General features: G+C 36.7%; 1 protein-coding gene across 2 annotated transcripts in view; it reads right to left on the bottom strand.

Moving 5' to 3' along the window:
* Positions 1 to 21,992, bottom strand: part of LOC307195881 (neurexin-1-like) — a 752,915-nt gene that overhangs the window by 13,520 nt on the left and 717,403 nt on the right. Inside the window, exon 11 of one of the 2 annotated variants that reach the window (XM_079940450.1) lies at positions 11,662 to 11,845. The exons of the other annotated variant lie outside the window; for it this stretch is intronic. Within the exon in view, the coding sequence (XP_079796576.1) occupies positions 11,817 to 11,845 (29 nt within the window). The 3' untranslated portion in view covers positions 11,662 to 11,816. Of the gene's footprint in view, positions 1 to 11,661; positions 11,846 to 21,992 lie in introns of those variants that run through there. 2 annotated transcript variants of the gene reach the window in all.

The following is a 21,992-nucleotide window of genomic DNA, read 5'->3' as shown; positions in this document are numbered from 1 at the left end:
TAGGATTATATAAGGTTATAGGAGTGAAGCCTTCATGAATGGAATTAGTGCCCTTGTAAAAGTCATGAGAGAGCTTGCTTCCCCCCTCTACTCTCCACCGTGTGAAAATTCAGTCAGCAGTCTTCAACCTGAAAGCAGACTCTCACCAGAACCTGATCATGCTGGCACCCTAATATCGGACTTCCAGCCTCCAGAACAGTAAGAAATAAAATTTCTGTTTTTTATAAGCCACCCAGTCTATGGTACTTTGTGACAGCAGCCTGAACTATGACAGTACTATTTTAGAACTTGTATTACTATGGAAAACTCACCTGTACAAAAAAATAGTAAATATGACACCAAAAACTTAATAGGTTTCTGATATTATTACAACTGAGAAAAATACTAGTTGTGCAATATGTATAATACATGGAATGGCTAATATCTACCGGCAAATGTAGTTCAGGGCAGTACCTAGTAGCTTAGGGAACGTGTACCTTATAGCTGTCAGAAGTAAATTATGTTCAAAATGGGCCATGCTGCAAGTAATGCTCACAAAACATAATGGAAAAAGACTAGAAAAGTCACTAATTTGAAATACTGATTTTTTTTTTATTAGCTAATATGCTTCTCTTAGAGTTGAATAGAAACTATGCTGGATGCAGTTTGAGAGAATATACTTGATCATTTTAAATGGGCCTATTAACATAGAATAATTAAATCAAACACCTTAAGGCATGTAAATATGTATGAAAACAGTCACAGAGAGGAAAAATGATTTGAACAAAGTGTCAGGGTGAACAAATAACACTGAATCTTTAAGAAACTAGAAATCCTTGGAGAATCTAGGCATTTCCCGACAATATGCAATACTTTAATGTTTCATCTCATTCTCCCTGAAGAAGGAATTGGAAAGGAGGATGAGCTTGGAGTTAGGATCCTTCTAGGTTCTGTCACTACAAATCAGTTTTAGGAATCTAGATACATTTTTTTTAACATTTCTTTAATTGTCTCATTTGCTAATGTTTAACTTGTTCCATAGAGAGGCTGTGGCTCATAGCAGTGAAAAAATGTAAAACCACTTATTCAATAATGACAGAGTATAAAGCATTTTATGTATAGATAATACCTGTTTACTGGTGTTAGCCATGGCATTATTATAATTAATGCTTCCTTATACAAACTGTAGGATGCTTAAGAGCAGTGCCTTTTCTATTCCTCGTCTTTTGTTCAGGATGATCAGCATCTAAGATGGTGTGTACACAAAGGAGTTGCTTAACAAATGTTTTATTGAGTAATTAATTTCCTATCTTGTCTTCTATGAAACTAGCAATGTGGGATGAGGATGACTAACTTCATTTTCATAGGCAGGATTCATTTGCCACAAAAAGCCAACTTTTTAATTCTCACATCATATTTAAGGAACTTTAACAACTGGAAGCATTTGGGCAAAGTAAATCACAGGCCTTTGGTATTAGTTTCTATTATAATATCGTTTTGAGGCAGTTCAAGATTCATTAATTGGGCATTTCCAAACAAATCCTCCATGGATTGTCCTTTCTTAAGTAGATCTGACGATGATATCATCATCCCGATGAAGGAGATGATGGAGATGAGGCAGAATACAATAACTGCCATTTCAATTCACAAAGCCATTTGTGTAATCTTATTATTAACTATTATATAATTAATAATTATATTAATTAAGACTATTAATAATCTTATTATTAATCTTATTAACTACCATAATGATGTGGCCAAGACCACTGAAGAATAAAGTAACTATTAAAATCTAATGTACTGCAAATATAAATGTTTTCTTCACCACTCTTCTTAGCACAGTGCCTGGCACATAGTAAACAATAAATACAAGGGACTAAATGAAGAACAAATGACTAAATGGTAGAAAGTAGATCTTCTGACCCCAGATTCTGTGTTCTTTCCTCTATATTATGGAGATTTAGAAAATTTCCAATTAATCACCTTTACCCTAAAGGCTTATCGGCATATCTGTAGGAAGCAAATTATTATAAGTTAAAAAAAATTGGAATGCAGGTAACCCCAGTAAAATAATGGCTTTTTATGATGAAGCCTCTTTTTAAAAAATCATCTGTGAAAAATGAGCATTATTTCCTAAATGTAATCTAATGTTTCATGATATATTGATATATAGTAAGATATCAATAAAACCAAATATTTTAGTAAATTAAATGATTTTAATGAAATTATAAGGATCAAATTTATTTTTCATAATTCAGGTAAGTTTTTTGATTTATTAATTTAATGAAATGTGTCAAGCTCACATATTTGTATCAGATGGAATGTGAATCATTAATATGATTAGATTAATGACATTTTAAGATGATCTCAAACAAATTTTAGTTTTTCTACCAATTTTGCACTGAAAAACTTTAAATATCAGAAAGGTATTTAAAATGGCATTCTCTGAATTTTGGTCCAAACAGTCTCAGGTTTCACTTAAATTGGTCACTATAGTACCTGATGTGTAGTTACTAAACTAAAATGCTCCGTCCAATTAAAACAATTCTAAGCAACTACACCAATTATGTATATGAGAAATATATAATTTAAAGTTTTCTTTAGTAACTTCTAAACACTACCTTTAGGGATACTAATCTGGTAAATGTGATAAACATTTTCTGGTTCCAATGGGATGTATGCTGATTAGAATACTTTTTCATACTGTGGTTAACTCATATAGCAGAAATAACTGAGTCATCCACCGTACAGAATCATATAGTAGTCATTTAAAACTTTTAAGTGACTTCTATGAAGGCATTACTATACAAGGTCTAGCTTTAAATACAACACACTATGAAATTATTTCCTACTTGTCAGTTAATCCTATTTATGGCTCCTGAAATTTTGTCTGAATTTATCTTTTTAAAAACAATGAACTTAAAGTGCAATGGTATTTAGAAATTTAGAGTTTTAGAATTTTAAAACAAATGAATACTACCTTGTGTAACATTAAAAAATCAAAGCAAAGGTCCACTTTTGTAACACATGATAAAACCTTAGTTAAATGGCCTCTGGGTAACAATTTTGAATACAACTCCAAAAGGAATGGTATCAATAACAAGCCAAGCTGCTCGAAAAGCAACTAACAAAACAGACCAAAGCTACATACTTCTTAACTAAGGGTAATAATCCAAAGTTGGGTAAAATCTGTGTTTTCTTTTCATGTGAATTTTAAATAAGAATCTGGAATTCTAATTTTTCCTGCTGATAAATTCCTGTATGGAAAGGTTTGAGAAAAATGATCAAAAGTAATCAATCAACTAATGCCCCACCCCCAAAAAGGGCACCTGAAACCACATATATCAAAATTTGCAAGTAAAACATTCAAAATTTGTCTGCATCAAATAAAGGTAGAGTTCACATATAATCTTACTGTCCTTTTACAGATGAATTAGCGAGGCCCAGAGGGGTTAAGCTATTAAAACATACTATTAATATATAAGCTACTAATCCATGAGCAACCAGACATGCTGTATAAGAACATTTCTAGGCTTCTTTCTAGACCAGTGCTATCCAATAGAACCTTCTGTAATAATAAAAATGTTCTATAAAACCTAGCACTGGATTATGACCCTAACCAATGCTAACCTCCTCCATGTAACTCTTCCCATCAATAATCACGTCCTAGGAAATATTCCATAGGCCTTGTAAAGATCTGAATGAGAAGCAATCATCCCAATAAAAATTCCTGTCTGTGAGGGACTTCTGTGCAGCACTGGGGAAATAAAAGAAGACTCATGATCTAGCCCAGATCAGTCTCCTACAAAAAGGTAAAGAAAAATGCAATGTGAAATAACTCTCAGAAAATAATATGTGTTGCAGAGATACTAAGAACATGTTAGAAAACAGTAAAGAAATGGAAATAATTTCTTGTAGGCGTTCTTTCTAATTCTTTCAAGGAAATCCTTAGGACAATTAATTAAGAAGTAAGTTTTATTTACGGAAGACCTCGACATTTGATTTCTGACAAATGATGGAAGAGATCGGAGAAGAGAAATTAAGAACCACCTTCTACCTCTGATAAAATCAAAATTGGCTTCAGCATTCAAAATATGCAGAGCTTGGATGTTTTTGCTTAGATATAATTAAAAGGAAACTTGTAGACCTATTTCACAACTGATTTTTCACAAGGGTAAAACAGTAAGCAGGATAATCCAGTGCCATAAAACCAGGAATGTGCATTTAACTTGTCAATTGTTTATGCACAACCTAAAGCACATCTTGGCGGGGGGGAAATGGGAAGAACCGATCCATTTTAGGTACCGGTTACAGAGATCATGGAAAACGGGTCTTGGCCTTGTGGCTAAGGCAACAAGTCAGGGTGGAAGAAATCCACACCTCGGCTGCGAGACTAGGAATTCCAATCCTAATTAGGACTCCATCACAAACTACTTTCTAATGTGACATTGGGCAGATCATTTCACATCCTGAGCCTTAATTTCCTCAGACTTAAAACAGAAATAATGAAACCTACCTCATAGTGCTATCTTAGAATAAATCAGTAAGAGTCATATAAAATGGGAAGCATGTAGCTGGTATATAAGAGACAGCCAATCATTTCTCTATTTCCATTAAATCATTTTGTATGAGCAAATAGGGAAAACATTTAAATTAAACCCAACTTTATTTTTTTCATCCTATACTTCTATCTTGCAAAAGGAAATTGTATACAGAGTAACAGCAAGAATCTGAATGCCAACTGATTTCCAAAATGGTGCAGTATAATTAGGAAATTCATGAGTCAAATTCCTGTTTATGCCTGTAATGTAAAGGCTAATCATTTGTTTGTTTTCTATAAGAAGGACTTGATTAAAGCCTCTTGCAGCAATCATTAAATAACCCTGTGCTTGAAGGATGCAAGCTCAGCTAGCACTGTGGTGTGCTGAAACCCATGATTAATGCATAGGGGTGTGTGTAAATTAACAAATGAGTGTCATTTATACTAACAGTACAAATATGTTTCTTTTTTTGGAATTACCTCCATGTTTTCTGTTAACCATTACACATTTATAAGCACAGAGCAATATAAACAGCATTCCAACATCTACATATAGCCTCTAGTTCAGGCCATGATCTACATAAGGAGTTTTCCAACTTTTCCATAAAGGGCCAAACAGTGAATATTTTACAATTTGCAGGCCATATGATCTTTGTTGCAATTAATCAACTCTGTCATTGTAGTGTCAAAGCAGTCACAAACAATACATAAACAAATGTGTATGGCTGTGCTCAAAAAAACTTTATTAAAAAAATAAATACAGGCATTGGGCCAGATTTAGCCCAATGGTCTATATGACAACAGGTAATAGTTTGCCTAACTTTGAACCATAGCCTGCTGATCCCTGACCTAGATCCTAATTCTCAGGTAGTACAATGTAGAGTATTATATTAGAAAATCATTATTTATACAATAGGTAAGGGCAATGGAGTATGAACCTGATGTGAAAACTTGACAAGTTTCTGCACCTAAGTTATTCTGCCTCCTCAGACATAAGTTAGAAAAACCAGGACAAACTGAATTTACCACAAATTTGCTGCAACAATCAAGTGACTCAAGATTTGAAAGCATTTTGAAAAAATGCCACGTGCTTACTTGCAAATATTATCATTGTTGTTATTGTTATTATTAATTGCTCTTTTCAGCTCTATGTTTAAAGACCCCTGGAAGTCACATCTACTCTGGGATAACTTCAGAAGATGCAAACTGCATACAACTCACTCAGAGCTGCTCTAGCAATTCTAGAATTTGAGAAAGGTTAGGAAAGCTTGGGAGCCTGTGGAACTGCCATCCTAAGGCTAACACTCCCTGAAGTCAGCCCCAAGGTACATTAGTCATGAGAGATGTTTTTTAAATCCTTCACCAATACATTTGGAAACACTGCAAAATACATTATAAACATAATATTACACCATGAACATCAGTACTAAAGAGATATTTGTCAAGGAGTTCTTGACAAATATGTTTGGAACACTCCTGTCCCTCTTTCAGAGATTCACAGTGCATAATCACAAACTGAAGATGCTGAGATGTCCTGCAATAAATAAACAGTACACCTTTGTCCAACCCAGTATTTCTCAAATTTATTTGTGTAGAAATTCTTTGCTTTGTGGGTAAAACCGATTAACACTGTTCCCCAGAACACACACTGGGAAAAGCTGTCATATAGATTATTTTGGACTATTATACTCCTTTCACCCTGGGTGTAGGGAAACTGCCCCACAACTCTCACACTTAAAAGTGCACATTTAGCTATTTACTTACATTCCATCGTGTGTCATTATATTGAGATTTTCACTTACAAGCAATTATGTGGGAACTAACCAAATTTGTAAGATTATTTAACCAGTATGAAAATCATAATAACCTCAATATATTTTAAAAAGGGAGATAGAGGATAAATTTCAAATGTCAAATAGCTCTGATGTGAACTTTGAAAAATAACAACAAACATATCCACTGGAGACAATGTCAAGTGATAGAAAAAAAGCACTTTGTGCTTAAAGCACTAAAATCCATTAAAATCCAAATAACTCTTGCTTTTACTGAAAGCTGCTTCAACTGGTCAGCAGGGAAAGAAAGTTGAAAAAAGAGCTGCGTAGTCCACCAGTTTCCTATATGGCTTCCTACTTACAAGATTTCTTCTGATGGCTTTTTTACATACTATTTAATTGAAAAAAGGCAATTTTGTTCTTATGGCAAATCCTCACTGGCCAGTGATCATCTGAGTTATGGTGGGTCTTTAATTTCCCTGTCTCTTTCCTTTACAAACAAAAATTTCTTCTACAAAAAAAATATTTTTGTCCAATGTTAATTTGGATACTAGATGTTGGAGCTAACTTCTGGAATTAAACATATAACTTACCCAAAAGCAACTTAAATCTAGAGAAAATAAACAAGATACCCTATTTCTAGCATCTAGCACAGTCCCGGACATAAACTAGGCATTCAATACATATTTGGTGAAAGAGTAAATGAAGAGATGAATCAAAGACACTTGTCAACTACTTTAGTTCAATTATACAACTATTATTTATAAATCATTTTTACTGAATAAGTTAGAGATATTTTCTTAACCTAAATATCCGATAATCCACAAAAACTGACGCAAGAAAAATAATCTGTTATTACTCATTTCAACATCATAACCACTGTTTGCCCATGTACAGGAATGGAGAACTAAGATACTATTCTAGACAATAAACCCATCCATGCTACACAGACACTAGGCAGAATAAACTTTTTATTATACTGCTTAGATTATATTGCAGAGACGATCCTAGTACATTGAAGGATTAAAAACCATTAATACAAATCCAACATCATAAAATTCTCTCACAGATCAATAGAACAATCTTCCATCAAGTGCTCAGGACAAAGTACACATTCAAATAGAGCCACTGATATAAAAGCTATGACGGTTTCCCCTCATTTCTAATGAAATCTACATGTATAATATCTACTTAACAGTGTACTTCCTAAATTCTTTTTTTCACATCATTTTTTTTATCACCCAGAGTATCAAATCTAATAGGTTTGTGCAATCCCCAAAGTACTGGTTTCATTTATTCAGACAGAAAACATGGTTCCTAACATAGCTCTTTGCCATTTATGAAACATTTGCTTATTTCAAAATAAGTTAAAAATTCATGTAATTATCCATTTTATTTTAAAATATATTAATATTTCAAAACACACTTCCCAGATGCTTCTAATGCATATGGTGTACATATACCACATTTTCCTTCAGTGAAAAAATAAAAGCCTTTGTTTCTAAGTGTACTGTAAAAGATTTCCTGAGGTGATTTTTGTTTTCTTTAATCTTTTAATGCATATACCTCTTAACACTTTAATACTGACAATTTTTAAAAGCATCGTATGTCTACTATCTATTCTGAAAGAATTAATAAAATCTTCCATGGCAATTGAAAGGGATCCAAAGTTTCACATAATTAAATTAGATTTTTATTTTTAAATACTTATATGCACTAATTATTGCTAATACCTAGATGCCTTTTATAAGTGAAATAGCCAGATGACAAATTAAACCATGAAAATACACTTCAACCAAATTGTGCAAGGAACACAATTACAGTCAAAAGGTTTAAAGGATACAATAAGTGCTCTGTACAGCTGTACCAAATGCGATGTCAAGAAATAAAATAATGAGAATCAAAATTACAAAATACTGATAGGCAGGTTAATATTTTCCAAAGTGTGTTTGCTTCTTTGAGGTTCACTGGCTGCTCTGGACTTACTACAATCTGTCTCACTGGTTTAGAGCTCACTTGCATTAAGACTTCTGATGATGGAGGGAGCACCTAATATATATGGCCCCCCAGGCTTCTAATGGAATAATAAGAATTAACAGCTTTTCTTGAACCTCAGAGCAGCCACACGATAGACAACTCTCTCTTTCAGGCAGTCGGTAATTGAGCGCACTTACTTTTTGTCTGTGTTTCATAGTCAAGACACCAAACTGAATTATAGAAGATCTGGAGCTCTTTTACAAGAATTAGTAGACAATTTACAATTAAGGACAACAAAAAAGACACACTTCCCCCTGAACAGTTTCCAGAACACTGTGAGTTTATCGAATAGGTACTTCCACAAATTCAAAATGGCTTATTCACCAATTTTAGATCTGTTATTGGGGTACACCATGAAAACCTGCTGCAGAAACTGACAACCAGGCAGCAAAGACACCCAAAGGAATAAATACACTTAACCAGTCCAGCATTTGTTAATGAGCAGATTTGTGCCTAGGACTGTGCTAACAGGAACTTAAGAAGAGAAACCTGAAAACACATGACTATTATCACTATCTCATCCAATTTATTAAAATTATATAAATAAATTTTACCACATTCCCATTTCCAAAAGAATGCATGGGGGATCAAAAGAAAACAGAAAAAAAAATTCACTATTCAAACACACCATGCTGAGTTGAAACAGGGATTCAGTTAAACAAACAGGAGGAAAGTGTGTTTGGTTTTAAATGTGTCTAATTTAGTCACTTACCTTTTATTTCAATTCTGACGTTTCCAAGGGTCAAAAAATGACATCAAGAAATAGACTCGGCTGAACAGTTTACACACACTCATACTGAAACACATCCTTTAAAAAATCATTACTAATATAGTTACACATAAAAAATCAAACTGAGGAACACAAGGCATAGAGAAAGACACAGTACTGATTTGCTAATCCCACTTTGTCTCCAAATGAGAAAGCCTTTCTCACTCTCCTTCTTCCTGGTGCAAACCAGACATCCTGCGATGCCTTCCAATGTGGACACGTTTCTGAGCTAACTCAATCTGTGGTTTCATTCCTACTCAGGCCTTCTTTTTCCTAAGAGCTTCTCAAAGTTTCTGCAAGGAAAGGATCTTCTGACATCTTGGAGAAATTGGGAGCTCAAAATAAAAACTTTCCTGGAGAGCTTTTACTTGCACCGCCAGCAACTTGCCATGCACAAACAATTGCTAACCTTGCATTTCATAGGTTAGATGTTCCTACAGATGAGTGGTTCCAGAGCCACAGTCAGGTTTTTCTGGATATCATTTATGTATGTCTCACCTATTTCTTCTCAAAGTGTATATGTACACGGGGCATCCCTGGTGGCGCAGTGGTTGAGAGTCCGCCTGCCAATGCAGGGGACACGGGTTCGTGCCCCGGTCCGGGAAGATCCCACGTGCCACGGAGCGGTTGGGCCCATGAGCCATGGCCGCTGAGCCTGCGCGTCCGGATCCTGTGCTCCGCAACGGGAGAGGCCACAACAGTGAGAGGCCCGTGTACCGCAAAAAAAAAAAAAAAAAAAAAAAAAAAGAAGTGTATATGTACAAGGAACATTCTGGGAAAACTACAATTCGACTGAAGTTTTACACCATCCACCAGGTATCTTGCTACTTTATATAAATGTGAGGGCAGAGGAAATTAATTAAAATGGGAATGTGCATGCAAGTGCTAGTTACTTATGTGTTAAGCAAAATAACAGTATTGGAACCATCTCCTGGTCTAATGTTTAGAGCAACATATAAATGCTCCCAACATCTTTCCACCCATAGTTTTTTTTTTTCCCAAGGTGCTAGGAGAAAGTGGCTGAGTTTATCCTTTTCTGGAGTCTGTAAATCTTCTAAAACATGTTTCAAGACATTAGCTTCCTATATACTTCACATAGGAAAGTTATATAAAAGGGAAAATGGAAGTGATGTGGCCCTTAAGATAGCAACCGAATATTAAAAGATAAATATTTATATATGTGAAATAATATACCTTGTTCTCATCAGTTTCTTAGAATATATATGTGACAATTCATGCTGGTTTTCATTGGAGAATAAGTTAACTCAGTGAATCTGAGTTAACTTCATGAGTTTCTTCATTTCAAGAATAAAAGAAAGCAGATGAAAAGCAAATACTAACAGTAAACTGAAGACCACACGCTATATACCTATAGCAGGGTCTCCTCACCTTTGTTGCTATTGACATTTGGGCTGGAGAGTTCTTCTTTGTAGGGGACTGTCCTGTACATCTTAGGATGTTAAGTAGCATCCCTGGCATCTAGCCACTAAATGCCAGTAGCATCCTCCCCCCCGCCATCACATCACCCCTAATTGAGAACAACAGATCTATAGTAAGTTGAAAGGCAAAAAGAATTTGGTAACAATAAGCACTAACATTATCTGTGGGCTTGGGTTTATGCTAACAATTTTATACAGTTGATATCTTGTTTAATAATCCCAGATACAACTTCAGTTGTAATTATCATTTCTATTTTATAGAAGAAACATCTGAGTCTCCATGATATTAAATAACCTGAGAGTTCTGGTCTATAACAGGTTGTTAGCAAAATTACATAATGTCTTTGGAAAGCCAACATAACTGAACATTCCTTTCACAGATACATGGTAGAGATCTGAAATTTTACAAGGATGCCTTAGTGCTGCTGTAATTAAAAAATATGAAGTAAAGCTTTAAGTCCCTATATGTCAGTAGTAGTATGCTGGGAGCTGATTTATCAGATTTTATTAAATTGCTCAATGCCAGCACTTGAGATAAGAATTCAGAAAGGCTAGGCTCAAAGTCCAGGATATTTCTGGGGAGATGCACCTTGAAGACAACATGAGGGCTGAAAAGGGAGGGTATAAAAGATTGACGGGAGGCAACCAGTGTCAGTGACAGCAGATTTAATTGAGGGAAGATATCTGTACCTCCAATGAAGGCGAGAGAGTAATAACCTTTGCCTAGCTCCTTATTTATCTACAGCAATGGTTCTCAAAGCATGTAGTACTACCCCAGAGGCACAAATCTTTTAAATTTGTGATCTCATGTATGTATGTAGATTCCACACAGATGGGAGCGCTGTGCTGGCATCTAGTGGGTAGTGGTCAGGGATACTAGACATCCTGAAATGTAAAGTATGCTCCACGCAGCTTTCAAATGTCCAACCAGATATCCATCTAGATGAATAACCTGTTTATAATTATTTGAGCCCAGAACGTAGTTTTAAGCAAATAAACACCATGTATTTTTTGCACACTTTTATATTTTTTTCTGAATGTTTTTTTTTGTTTTCATTTTAGAATGCAACCACTATGTAAACCTGGAAAGTATAAAACTTAATTGATTTGGAAATTTACCAAGAGTTGTTCCCCAATTCAAAAAAGCTAAGTCACCAACTGCAAAACATCCGATCGTGCGAGTCACCAACATAACACACCTCCATTAGTGTGCAAATGTGGCTTCATATTCATGGAGAGTCTGCACTTAGGTATAAGCAGCTGATTACCTTCTATGGCTTCTATTCTTCACATGTCTGAACACTGCATACTGAGATACAAAGAATTTCATTAAAATAGCTTTCTTCATATTCCTCCTTTATATTAATATGGAATCATATTGATTTTTTAAGTTAAGCGTTATATAATCTGTGTCATCTATCTTATTTTACTAGATTACCTTACTTATGAATTTCAATTTAGGATAGTAAAACAGGGCCTCCATAAATATGTTTTATAAGAAAAACATATTGAAACTGAGACCCTGGTAAAAGTTCTATCTTTTCTCACAGGTCCAAATACTACAACAAAAAGATAAACCTAATAAACACCCAATATTTGTAACAATGGACCGGATAAGTTATCGAAAAGAGCATTCAACAGTTTAAACCTCTTTAATATGCATTATTATAGTAATTAGAAACCAGAATGCAGAATGCTTTTGTCAGTCATGCCTAACTCTTTCACCACCAAGTTTTTTAAGAACTTGCTACATGCTAGAGACAGTTGTAGCTGTCAGAGATATAGAGGTGAACAAGTCAGGCGTGATCTATGCTACCATGGACTTCATATTTATAGCAGTGGGAGATGGAAATTAAACTAAAAAACAAACCATCTTAGTTTAAATTTAAACTGTTAAAACTACTAAAATCTTTAAAAAGAAAAGCAAAGTGCCTCTGATGAGTATACATCAGCATCAAAGTGTTTCAACGTGTCTGTTGTCAGGTAACAGATCAGCATCCAGACCATCCAATTTGGCCCCAATCACTTCTTCAAAGCAGCTCCTGTTTTTTCTGTTCTGAATCATCTTCCACCTTTCCTCACCTGTGCCAGAGCACAGTGAGCTTCACCTCCACCCTCCTCATTTGACATACTCGGCCAGTTTTATTAATTATCTGTAGTGAGATAGTTTTGCCCTGTCAATCAGAAAGTAAGCTGCCAGAATGAGAAACCCATCTCCTATGCTTCTTTGGGCTCCATCATGTGCCCAGAACAGTGCCTTCCACAGAAAGTGACCCATACACAGTCAATGGAAATGGAGGAGAAAATACTAAGGGAGATGAACACTGTTACCCTGGCAAGATCATGGCAGAAAAATGAGAGATTTAAGAGAATGACTTTAATTTTCCTTTAATAATTAATTTCCACTTGCTGATAGAATGGAGACTAGGGTAAGCATGGACCCATTATGGACACCAGATCCACTGAACAGAGTTCAAATCCTGATTCAGCCATTTATTATTAGAAGCGTAAGCAAATTCCTCAATGTCTCTGAGTCTCAGTTTCCCAATAGAGAGCGTTATGAGGTTTATGAGGTTGTTACAAAATAATGTTTCAGAAGCACTTAGCAAATTTTCTGGAGTACAGTAAGTGGTCAATTGTAGCTCCATTTTTCAGGTTTAGCAGCTGTGTTTATATTGCTGGAAGCAAATGGTCTAAGTATTCTATATGTGATTGGGCCAAACCAATTACATCATATATCATCTAAAAATTGAAATAGAAAAAGAAAAGCTGTTAAAATAAGACAAGTCTTATAATATGTCTGTATTCAATAACAAATTTGAGTCATACCAACTGTTATTACATGGGGTAAGGTGTGTAGGTTAGAAATAAAATGTATATTTCTCAAAGGTAAGAAGTCCCACCTTGGGGACAAATACATAGATTAATTGATTACAAACAACTTTTAATAGCTGAATCAATACTTTCTATGCATTATATTTAGGAAGTCCTTAGCCCACACTCCCGTACATTCAGACACACGAAAGCAACAGTTTTTTAAAATGGTACCCAGAGGCCTAAAGTATTCATTCATTTTAACGAGGTTAATAATTTCTTCCTCTACCTGAGGAGAAATGATATACACAAGCTGTAGACATTATGTGCCATCAAATTTCCCTTCTTATGTTCATTATATCACATCATGCTTATGTCATGATATGTTTTATTTTTCCAAATGAAAATCAAAAATCACAGCATAACACTGTTGCTCCACTCCAATTTAATACAATTATTATTATTATTTTGTGTGTGTGTGTGTGTGGTACGCGGGCCTCTCACCGCTGTGGCCTCTCCCGCTGCGGAGCACACGCTCAGTTCAAGCAGGCTCAGCGGCCATGGCCCACAGGCCCAGCCACTCCGCGGCATGTGGGATCCTCCCGGACCAGGGCACGAACCCACGTCCCCTGCATCAGCAGGTGGACTCTCAACCACTGCGCCACCAGGGAAGCCCAACACAATTATTTTAAAGCTACTCTGCCAATTCCTTTGAAAGGATGGGAGTATATGTACCACATTATGGAGACTTCAGTCCCCAAGCTGCCTACATGTTACTGCCAACACTGTTTTCACTAGAGAGCTTGCAGAGAGAACTTCAGTCGACACAAATCCTACCCACAAACAGCATGATGCAGGGCTGTTTCAGCAGATAACGGAGTAGATCACGGACATCCAGAAACTGAGGCAGTGACAGATGCCCTTGAGTGGAGTAAATACTTGAGAAAGGTCTAGTAGAACTGGGAAGGGAACATGGATGAGTGGACGGTGATGCAGGGAGTTTAGTAGTACACAGTGAGAAGAATTCCAGGAAAACAGAGAAGCAGGCAAGAAAGCAGTAGCAGGGACCTAGGGCAAAAGGGGTTTGGTCCTAAGGCTTGGGATTCAAGGTTGAATTTCATTATTCATAAACTGGGAACCAAGACTACGATGGAGTTTCTGTAAACTGGGTACTTGGTAGGAGCTTCTTCACAAAGAAAAGTGCTTGGTATCTAAAACCAGGATTCACCATCAGAGTGTCAGAGCAAAATGAGATACCCTATATCACCTGACTCGATTAGGATGGTCCCAGGACTTTCAGATGGGAGATAAACTGACTTAGCCATGAAGACTGATTACAGTGGCACTCACAGGTCGGGTGCAGCAGGTGAGGAAAGACAACTGTGGAAGGAGAACAAAGGGAAGGAGCCAGGCGCAAGAGTGTATTGCTTTCAATCCCATTCATTTTCTCTCTCTCTCTCTCTCTCTCTCTCTCTCTCTCTCTCTCTCTCTCACTCACTCACACACACACACACACACACACACACACACACACACACACACATACACACACACACGGAAACATAATGGTCTGGCTAGGGAAGTAGCATTTTATTTATTTATTTCAATTTTGAATTTTATTTTATTTTTTTATACAGCAGGTCCTTATTAGTCATCAATTTTATACACATCAGTGTATACATGTCAATCCCAATCGCCCAATTCATCACACCCACACCCCCCACCGCTTTCCCCCCTTGGTGTCCATACGTTTGTCCTCTACTTCTGTGTCTCAATTTCTGCCCTGCAAACTGGTTCATCTGTACCATTTTTCTAGGTTCCACATATACACGTTAATATACGATATTTGTTTTTCTCTTTCTGACTTACTTCACTCTGTATGACAGCCTCTAGATCCATCCACGTCTCTACAAATGACCCAATTTTGTTCCTTTTTATGGCTGAGTAATATTCCATTGTGTATATATACCACTTCTTCTTTATCCATTCATCTGTCGATGGGCATTTAGGTTGCTTCCATGACCTGGCTATTGGAAACAGTGCTGCAGTGAACATTGGGGTACATGTGTCTTTTTGAATTATGGTTTTCTCTGGGTATATGCACAGTAGTGGGATTGCTGGATCACATGGTAATTCAATTTTTAGTTTTTTAAGGAACCTCCATACTGTTCTCCATAGTGGCTGTATCAATTTACATTCCCACCAACAGTGCAAGAGGGTTCTCTTTTCTCCACACCCTCTCCAGCATTTGTTTGTAGATTTTCTGATGATGCCCATTCTAACTGGTGTGAGGTGATACCTCATTGTAGTTTAGATTTGCATTTCTCTAATGATTAGTGATGTTGAGCAGCTTTTAATGTGCTTCTTGGCCATCTGTATGTCTTCTGTGGAGAAATGTCTATTTAGATCTTGTGCCCATTTTTGGATTGGGTTGTTTGTTTTTTTAATATTGAGCTGCATGAGCTGTTTATATATTTTGGGGATTAATCCTTTGTCCGTTGATTGGTTTGCAAATATCTTCTCCCATTCTGAGGGTTATCTTTTCGTCTTGTTTATGGTTTCCTTTGCTGTGCAAAAGCTGTTAAGTTTCACTAGGTCCCATTTGTTTACTTTTGTTTTTATTTCCATTACTCTAGGAGGTGGATCAAAAAAGATCTTGCTGGGCTTCCCTGCTGGCGCAGTGGTTTAAAGTCCGCCTGCCCATGCAGGGAACACAGGTTCGTGCCCCGGTCCAGGAAGATCCCACATGCCGCGGAGTGGCTGGGCCCGTGATCCATGGCCGCTGAGCCTGCGCGTCCGAAGTCTGTGCTCCACAACGGGAGAGGCCACAACAGTGAGAGGTCCATGTACCGCCAAAAAAAAAAAAAAAAAAAGATCTTGCTGTGACTAATGTCAAAGAGTGTTCTTCCTTTGTTTTCCTCTAAGAGTTTTATAGTATCTGGTCTTACATTTAGGTCTCTAATCCATTTTGAGTTTATTTTTCTATATGTTGTTAGGGAGTGTTCCAATCTCATTCTTTTACATGTAGCTGTCCAGTTTTCCCAGCACCACTTATTGAAGAGACTGTCTTTTTTCCATTGTATATCCTTGCCTCCTATGTCATAGATTAATTGACCATAGGTGCGTGGGTTTATATCATGTTCCATTGATCTTTGTTTCTGTTTTTGTGCCAGTACCATATTGTCTTGATTACTGTAGCTTTGTAGTATAGTCTGAAGTCAGGGAGTCTGAATCCTCCATCTCCGTTTTTTTTCCTTCAAGACTGCTTTGGCTATTCAGGGTCTTTTGTGTCTCCACACAAATTTTAAGATTTTTTAGTTCTAGTTCTGTAAAAAATGCCATTGGTAATTTGATAGGGATTGCGTTGAATCTGTAGATTGCTTTGGGTAGTATAGCCATTTTCACAATATTGATTCTTCCAATCCCGGAACATGGTATATCTCTCCATCTGTTGGTATCATCTTTAATTTCTTTCATCAGTGTCTTACAGTTTTCTGCATACAGGTCTTTTGTCTCCCTAGGTAGGTTTATTCCTAGGTATTTTATTCTTTTTGTTGCAATGATAAATGGGAGTGTTTCCTTAATTTCTCTTTCACATTTTTCATCATTAGTGTATAGGAATGCAAGAGATTTCTGTGCATTAATTCTGTATCCTGCATCTTTACCAAATTCATTGATTAGCTCTAGTAGTTTTCTGGTGGCATCTTTAAGATTCTCTATGTATAGTATCATGTCATCTGCAAACAGTGACAGTTTTACTTCTTCTTTTCCAATTTGGATTCCTTTCATTTTTTTTCTTCTCTGATTGCCATGGGTAGGACCTCCAAAACTACGTTTAATAATAGTGGTGAGAGTGGACTTCCTTGTCTTCTTCCTGATCTTAGAGGAAATGCTTTGTTTTTCACCACTGAGAATGATGTTTGCTGTGGGTTTGTCATATATGGCCTTTATTATGTTGAGGTAGGCTCCCTCTATGCCTGCTTCCTGGAGAGTTTTTATCATAAATGGGTGTTGAATTTTGTCAAAAGCTTTTTCTGCATCTATTGAGATGATCATATGGTCTTTATTCTTCAATTTGTTAATATAGCTTATCACATTGATTGATTTGCATATATTGAGGAATCCTTGCATCCCTGGGATAAATCCCACTTGATCATGGTGTATGATCCTTTTAATGTGTTGTTGGATTCTGTTTGCTAGTATTTTGCTGAGGATTTTTACATCTATATTCATCAGTGATATTGGTCTGTAATTTTCTTTTTTTGTAGTATTTTTGTCTGGTTTTGGTATCAGGGTGATAGTGGCCTCACAGAATGAGTTTGGGAGTGTTCCTTCCTCTGCAATTTTTTGGAAGAGTTTGAGAAAGATGGGTGTTAGCTGTTTTCTAAATGTTTGATAGAATTCACCTGTGAAGCCATCTGGTCCTGGACTTTTGTTTGTTGGAAGATTTTTAATCACAGTTTCCATTTCATTACTTGTGATTGGTCTGTTCATGTTTTCTATTTCTTCCTGGTTCAGTCTTGGAAGGTTATACCTTTCTAAGAATTTGTTGATTTCTTCCAGGTTGTCCATTTTATTGGCATAGAGTTGCTTATAGTAGTCTCTTAGCATGTTTTGTATTTCTGCGGTGTCTGTTGTAACTTCTTAGGGAAGTAGCATTTTAATCCATACCTGACCTAAGCCACTACTTATACAATAAGAAATATAAAGTGAAGGCTTCAAATAATTATATACCAGAGATGTCATGAAGAGGATGAAAATCATAGTTCACAAAACAGTAAATAAAAAATAGGAGAGGCAAGGCTTGGGTCTGACTGCCACCAGCCGTGTACATTACAGCTCTTCAGTGGAGTCCAAAGAGTAATTATAGAGAAGTGAGTTAAACTCTCTAAGTGGTGGTGACACAGCATTTAATGCGATAATCTATTTCGCCATCATGTTCCTTGTCTAAGAGGAAAATTTTAAACTAGGCTTTTTTTAAAAAGTGAGGTGGCAAATATGCCAGTTTAAAAGTGAATTTGATTAATAAACCACATAGGAAAGCTTCTCAAAGGTCCCCTAAAGCTGTGGCAGAGGATCATAAATAAATACATCTATTTGCTGTATAACAAGAGCAATTGAAGGAAGACTAGTCAGCCTCTCCCAAACGTTCTCAGCAAAATCCATTGATTTTCCACATCACAGTTTTTGGCCAATAAATTAACATATATTAATCTAACACTGCTATATAAAAGATGCTATGCAAGGTACTATAAGCTATTAGAAAAAGAAAACGTATGTTTCCTACCTACAAATTTATAATTTAATTAGGAGGCAAAACATACTCAGAATAATTGATTTAAAAAATGAATTTTATAAAGTCTAGGAGAAAGTGCCAAAGGTGTTGAGCTTGAAAGATATCAAAGAGTTTAACATCACAGGAAAAGCTTCAGAGAGTGAATGAGGGTATGTATTTGGATAAACATATTTCTTCCTTCAACCTGGATTGTCTTCTACCACATTAAACGACAACAAGAAGATACAATCTTTTTTTTCAGTCTGAGTACATCTTTGGATGCACCAGTGTGTCCTGATACACTAGACAAAACTCAGTGTGAAATCCTGTGGCCACTCTGATCATTCCTCCAACCTGGCTTGACATTTGGTGTCAAACTGGAAGTTCTCACATAGTTTTTTTTTTTTTTTTTTCTTTTTTTTTTTTACTATTATTTCAGGACTGGCACACAGGAGCCAAGAACAGAATTTACCATTCAGCACACACTTACCCTATAGGCTAGAGAGATGCTGTGTGGTTTGCACATATTAGGCCATCTACTGCAACCACCCCAGGAGACAGGAACCATTACTGTGGCATTGTCATTTATGAGGAAATAACAGAGAGGTTAAGCAACTGGTTTATAGCCAAACAGCTAGATAATGCCTGCATTGAGATTTGAAAGTAACTCCACTGAATGGATATGACAGAGCTGGCTTTTATATCTCCTGAGAACATTTTTATAGAAAAGGTAACACTTCATTCTCATACAGCACTTGGCACAGAATCTTGGAAATAGAAAGTGATAATTATTTGAGGGTCAAATGATTGAATATATAAATGAATGAAATATGCAGCTTCCCAGCCAGTTCTGTAGCAGCAGATTAGGGTGCAGGGTCAAATTTTCCCTAGAGACCTGCCTGGCAAGAGCTGGGTTAGCAAAATACATGAAACACACATGTAGGGAAAACAGTGTTGGAGAATCAGTGGCTATCTCTGCCCTAGAAACTCAGATTCTTTGTAGGCATCAGAAGAGAAAATGTTCAGCTAGTTCTTACCACAAAGCAAGGCTGATATATATATTTCTAGTAACTTACTTAGTCAGGTGATGGACTTAAATAGTATTTAAAAGCTAAGATTTAACATTTACACAGCTTGTGCTCCATTAACTGTTCTAAATGCTTTATATATGGTACCTCATCTCATCCTAGTGCAAACTCTATGTGGAAGTACTCCACCAGCCCATGCGTACATGTGGGGCCTCTCAGGTCCAGAAAGACCAAGTTTCTTCCCCCAAATCACTCAGCTAATAAGAAACAGAGTCTGGATTCAAACACAGGCAGTCTGACTCCAGAATCCACACTTTTGTCATGATAACTTACCATCCTTTAGTAAGAAGTGAGAAGAATGACATGAAAGATGCAATTGACGGTGTGTGGGATTCAAACACATTAGGCAAAGTTACTCTTAAGATCTGTGCCCTTGTGTAAACCCCTATTGTTGGACCAGAAATAAGAATTCAGGAGAGAACTGGGTGGTCAGGATGGTATACGTAAGCATCACGATAAGTCTGGTTTCGAATTACAGCTCTGGCACTCATTAGCTATGTGTCCTTGAGCAAGTTATTCAATCTATCCCAGCTTCTTTTTTGGGGGAAGGGGTATGAAAGGGGAATCATAATTATATCTTTCTTAAAGTTGTGGTGAGGTTATAAGGTTCTCAGTCAAGGGAGATTATGCTCCCATAGAGCATTTTTGATGCTCATAACCAGGAGGGGATGTTACTGGCATCTAGTGGGTAGAGGCCAAGGATAACGCTCAACACCCTGCAATGCACAGAACAGCCCCACAGCAAAAAGTTACCCAGCCCAAAATGTCAATAGCCAGTAAGTTGAGAAACTCTGGTCAAATGTACATTTGCAGTACGCCTGGCGTAATATTAACAATCAACAAATTTCGTCTGTTGCCTTTTACTGTTGCCTTACTGTATGCACAAAATTCGTGAACTAATTAGGCCAAAGTTTTAAATACTAAAGACTAAAGGATTTTTATTCTTTCTTTAATCCAGGAGAGAAAAGTGACTTCAACTTACATAAGTATTGAGTCCTTCTGTGAATCGTTTTTTATGATTCTTCTCCCACGTTAAATAAAACTAAATTTTAAATGATATTTAAAACAGTTGGTAACTTATACTATGATTCTGGCCCTGAAGTCTCCGTAGCCTATAACTGATTTACAATATCCACTGGGGACAATGGAAAACTTTTTAGGAATGAAGGCAAAAGAAGCCCATTGAAAGGTTTGTTTTTGTAGTAGAACCCTTCCATTCCTCTCTCCCCACTTCTGAAATAACTTGCAATATTTATTTAAGAAAACACTAGAGGACTTCCCTGCAGTGGTGCAGTGATTAAGAATCCGCCTGCCAACGCAGAGGACACAGGTTCAAGCCCTGGTCCAGGAAGATCCCACATGCTGCGGAGCAACTAAGCCCGTGTGCCACAACTACTGAGCCTGCGTGCCACAACTACTGAAGCCCACACGCCTAGAGCCCGTGCCCCACAAGAGAAGCCACCGCAATGAGAAGACTCCGCACCACAACGAAGAGTAGCCCCCGCTCACTGCAACTAGAGAAAGCCTGCACGCAACAATGAAGACCCAACACCAAAAGTAAATAAATAAAATAAATTTTAAAAAAGAAAAAAAAGAAAGAAAAGAAAAAAGAAAACACTAGAGATCAGAATCCTCTATTTACTGGTCTTGCTCAATTGCTCTGAATAGCTGTCTTTCTGGGCCAAGGGTTCTTTTTTCCCCCTAAAGCCTCAGTCCTGGAAATTGGACTGTTTTCCTGAAATAGTTGGCAATATGCATATCAGGAAATATGGTCAAGAGAACAGGAGGCTCCCATGTTCAACACAGAGGACAGCTGCAAAGTAACATTCCGTGCTTTGCAGTTCAACAATAACACGTTTTTTGTGTACTCTGCACTGTGTCTGCACTCTCAAATAGTGGCTTTTGTCAAGTTGTATCTCTAGGCCTTCATTTCAGCTCTCAGAAGTTAACATAAGTATTATTTCTAAACTGATAGCTTGCATTCTTTCTTTATGCTTTCTGCCAGAAACATATCCTTAAAAATCCTATCACTGGCAGATGCTACTGTAGTGGACTTGCTTTTTAAGTTCATTTTCAGAGTGTTTGTTACTATTCCACATAAAGAATCAATCTTCATATATTGATCTTGTATCTTACAATCTTGCTGAACTCATTAGCTCTAATAGTTTGTGTGTGTGTGTGTGTGTGTGTGTGTGCATGCGTGCGTGCATGTGTGTGGTTTCCTTAGGATTTTCTGTATTCAAGATAATACAATCTGCAAGTACAGATAGTTTTATTTC

This window comes from Stenella coeruleoalba (assembly GCF_951394435.1).
Source record: "Stenella coeruleoalba genome assembly, chromosome: 13".
NCBI classification, from domain to species: domain Eukaryota; kingdom Metazoa; phylum Chordata; class Mammalia; order Artiodactyla; family Delphinidae; genus Stenella; species Stenella coeruleoalba.
The sequence above is the reverse complement of the archived record's forward strand: the minus strand, read 5'-3'. Positions and strand labels throughout refer to the sequence as shown.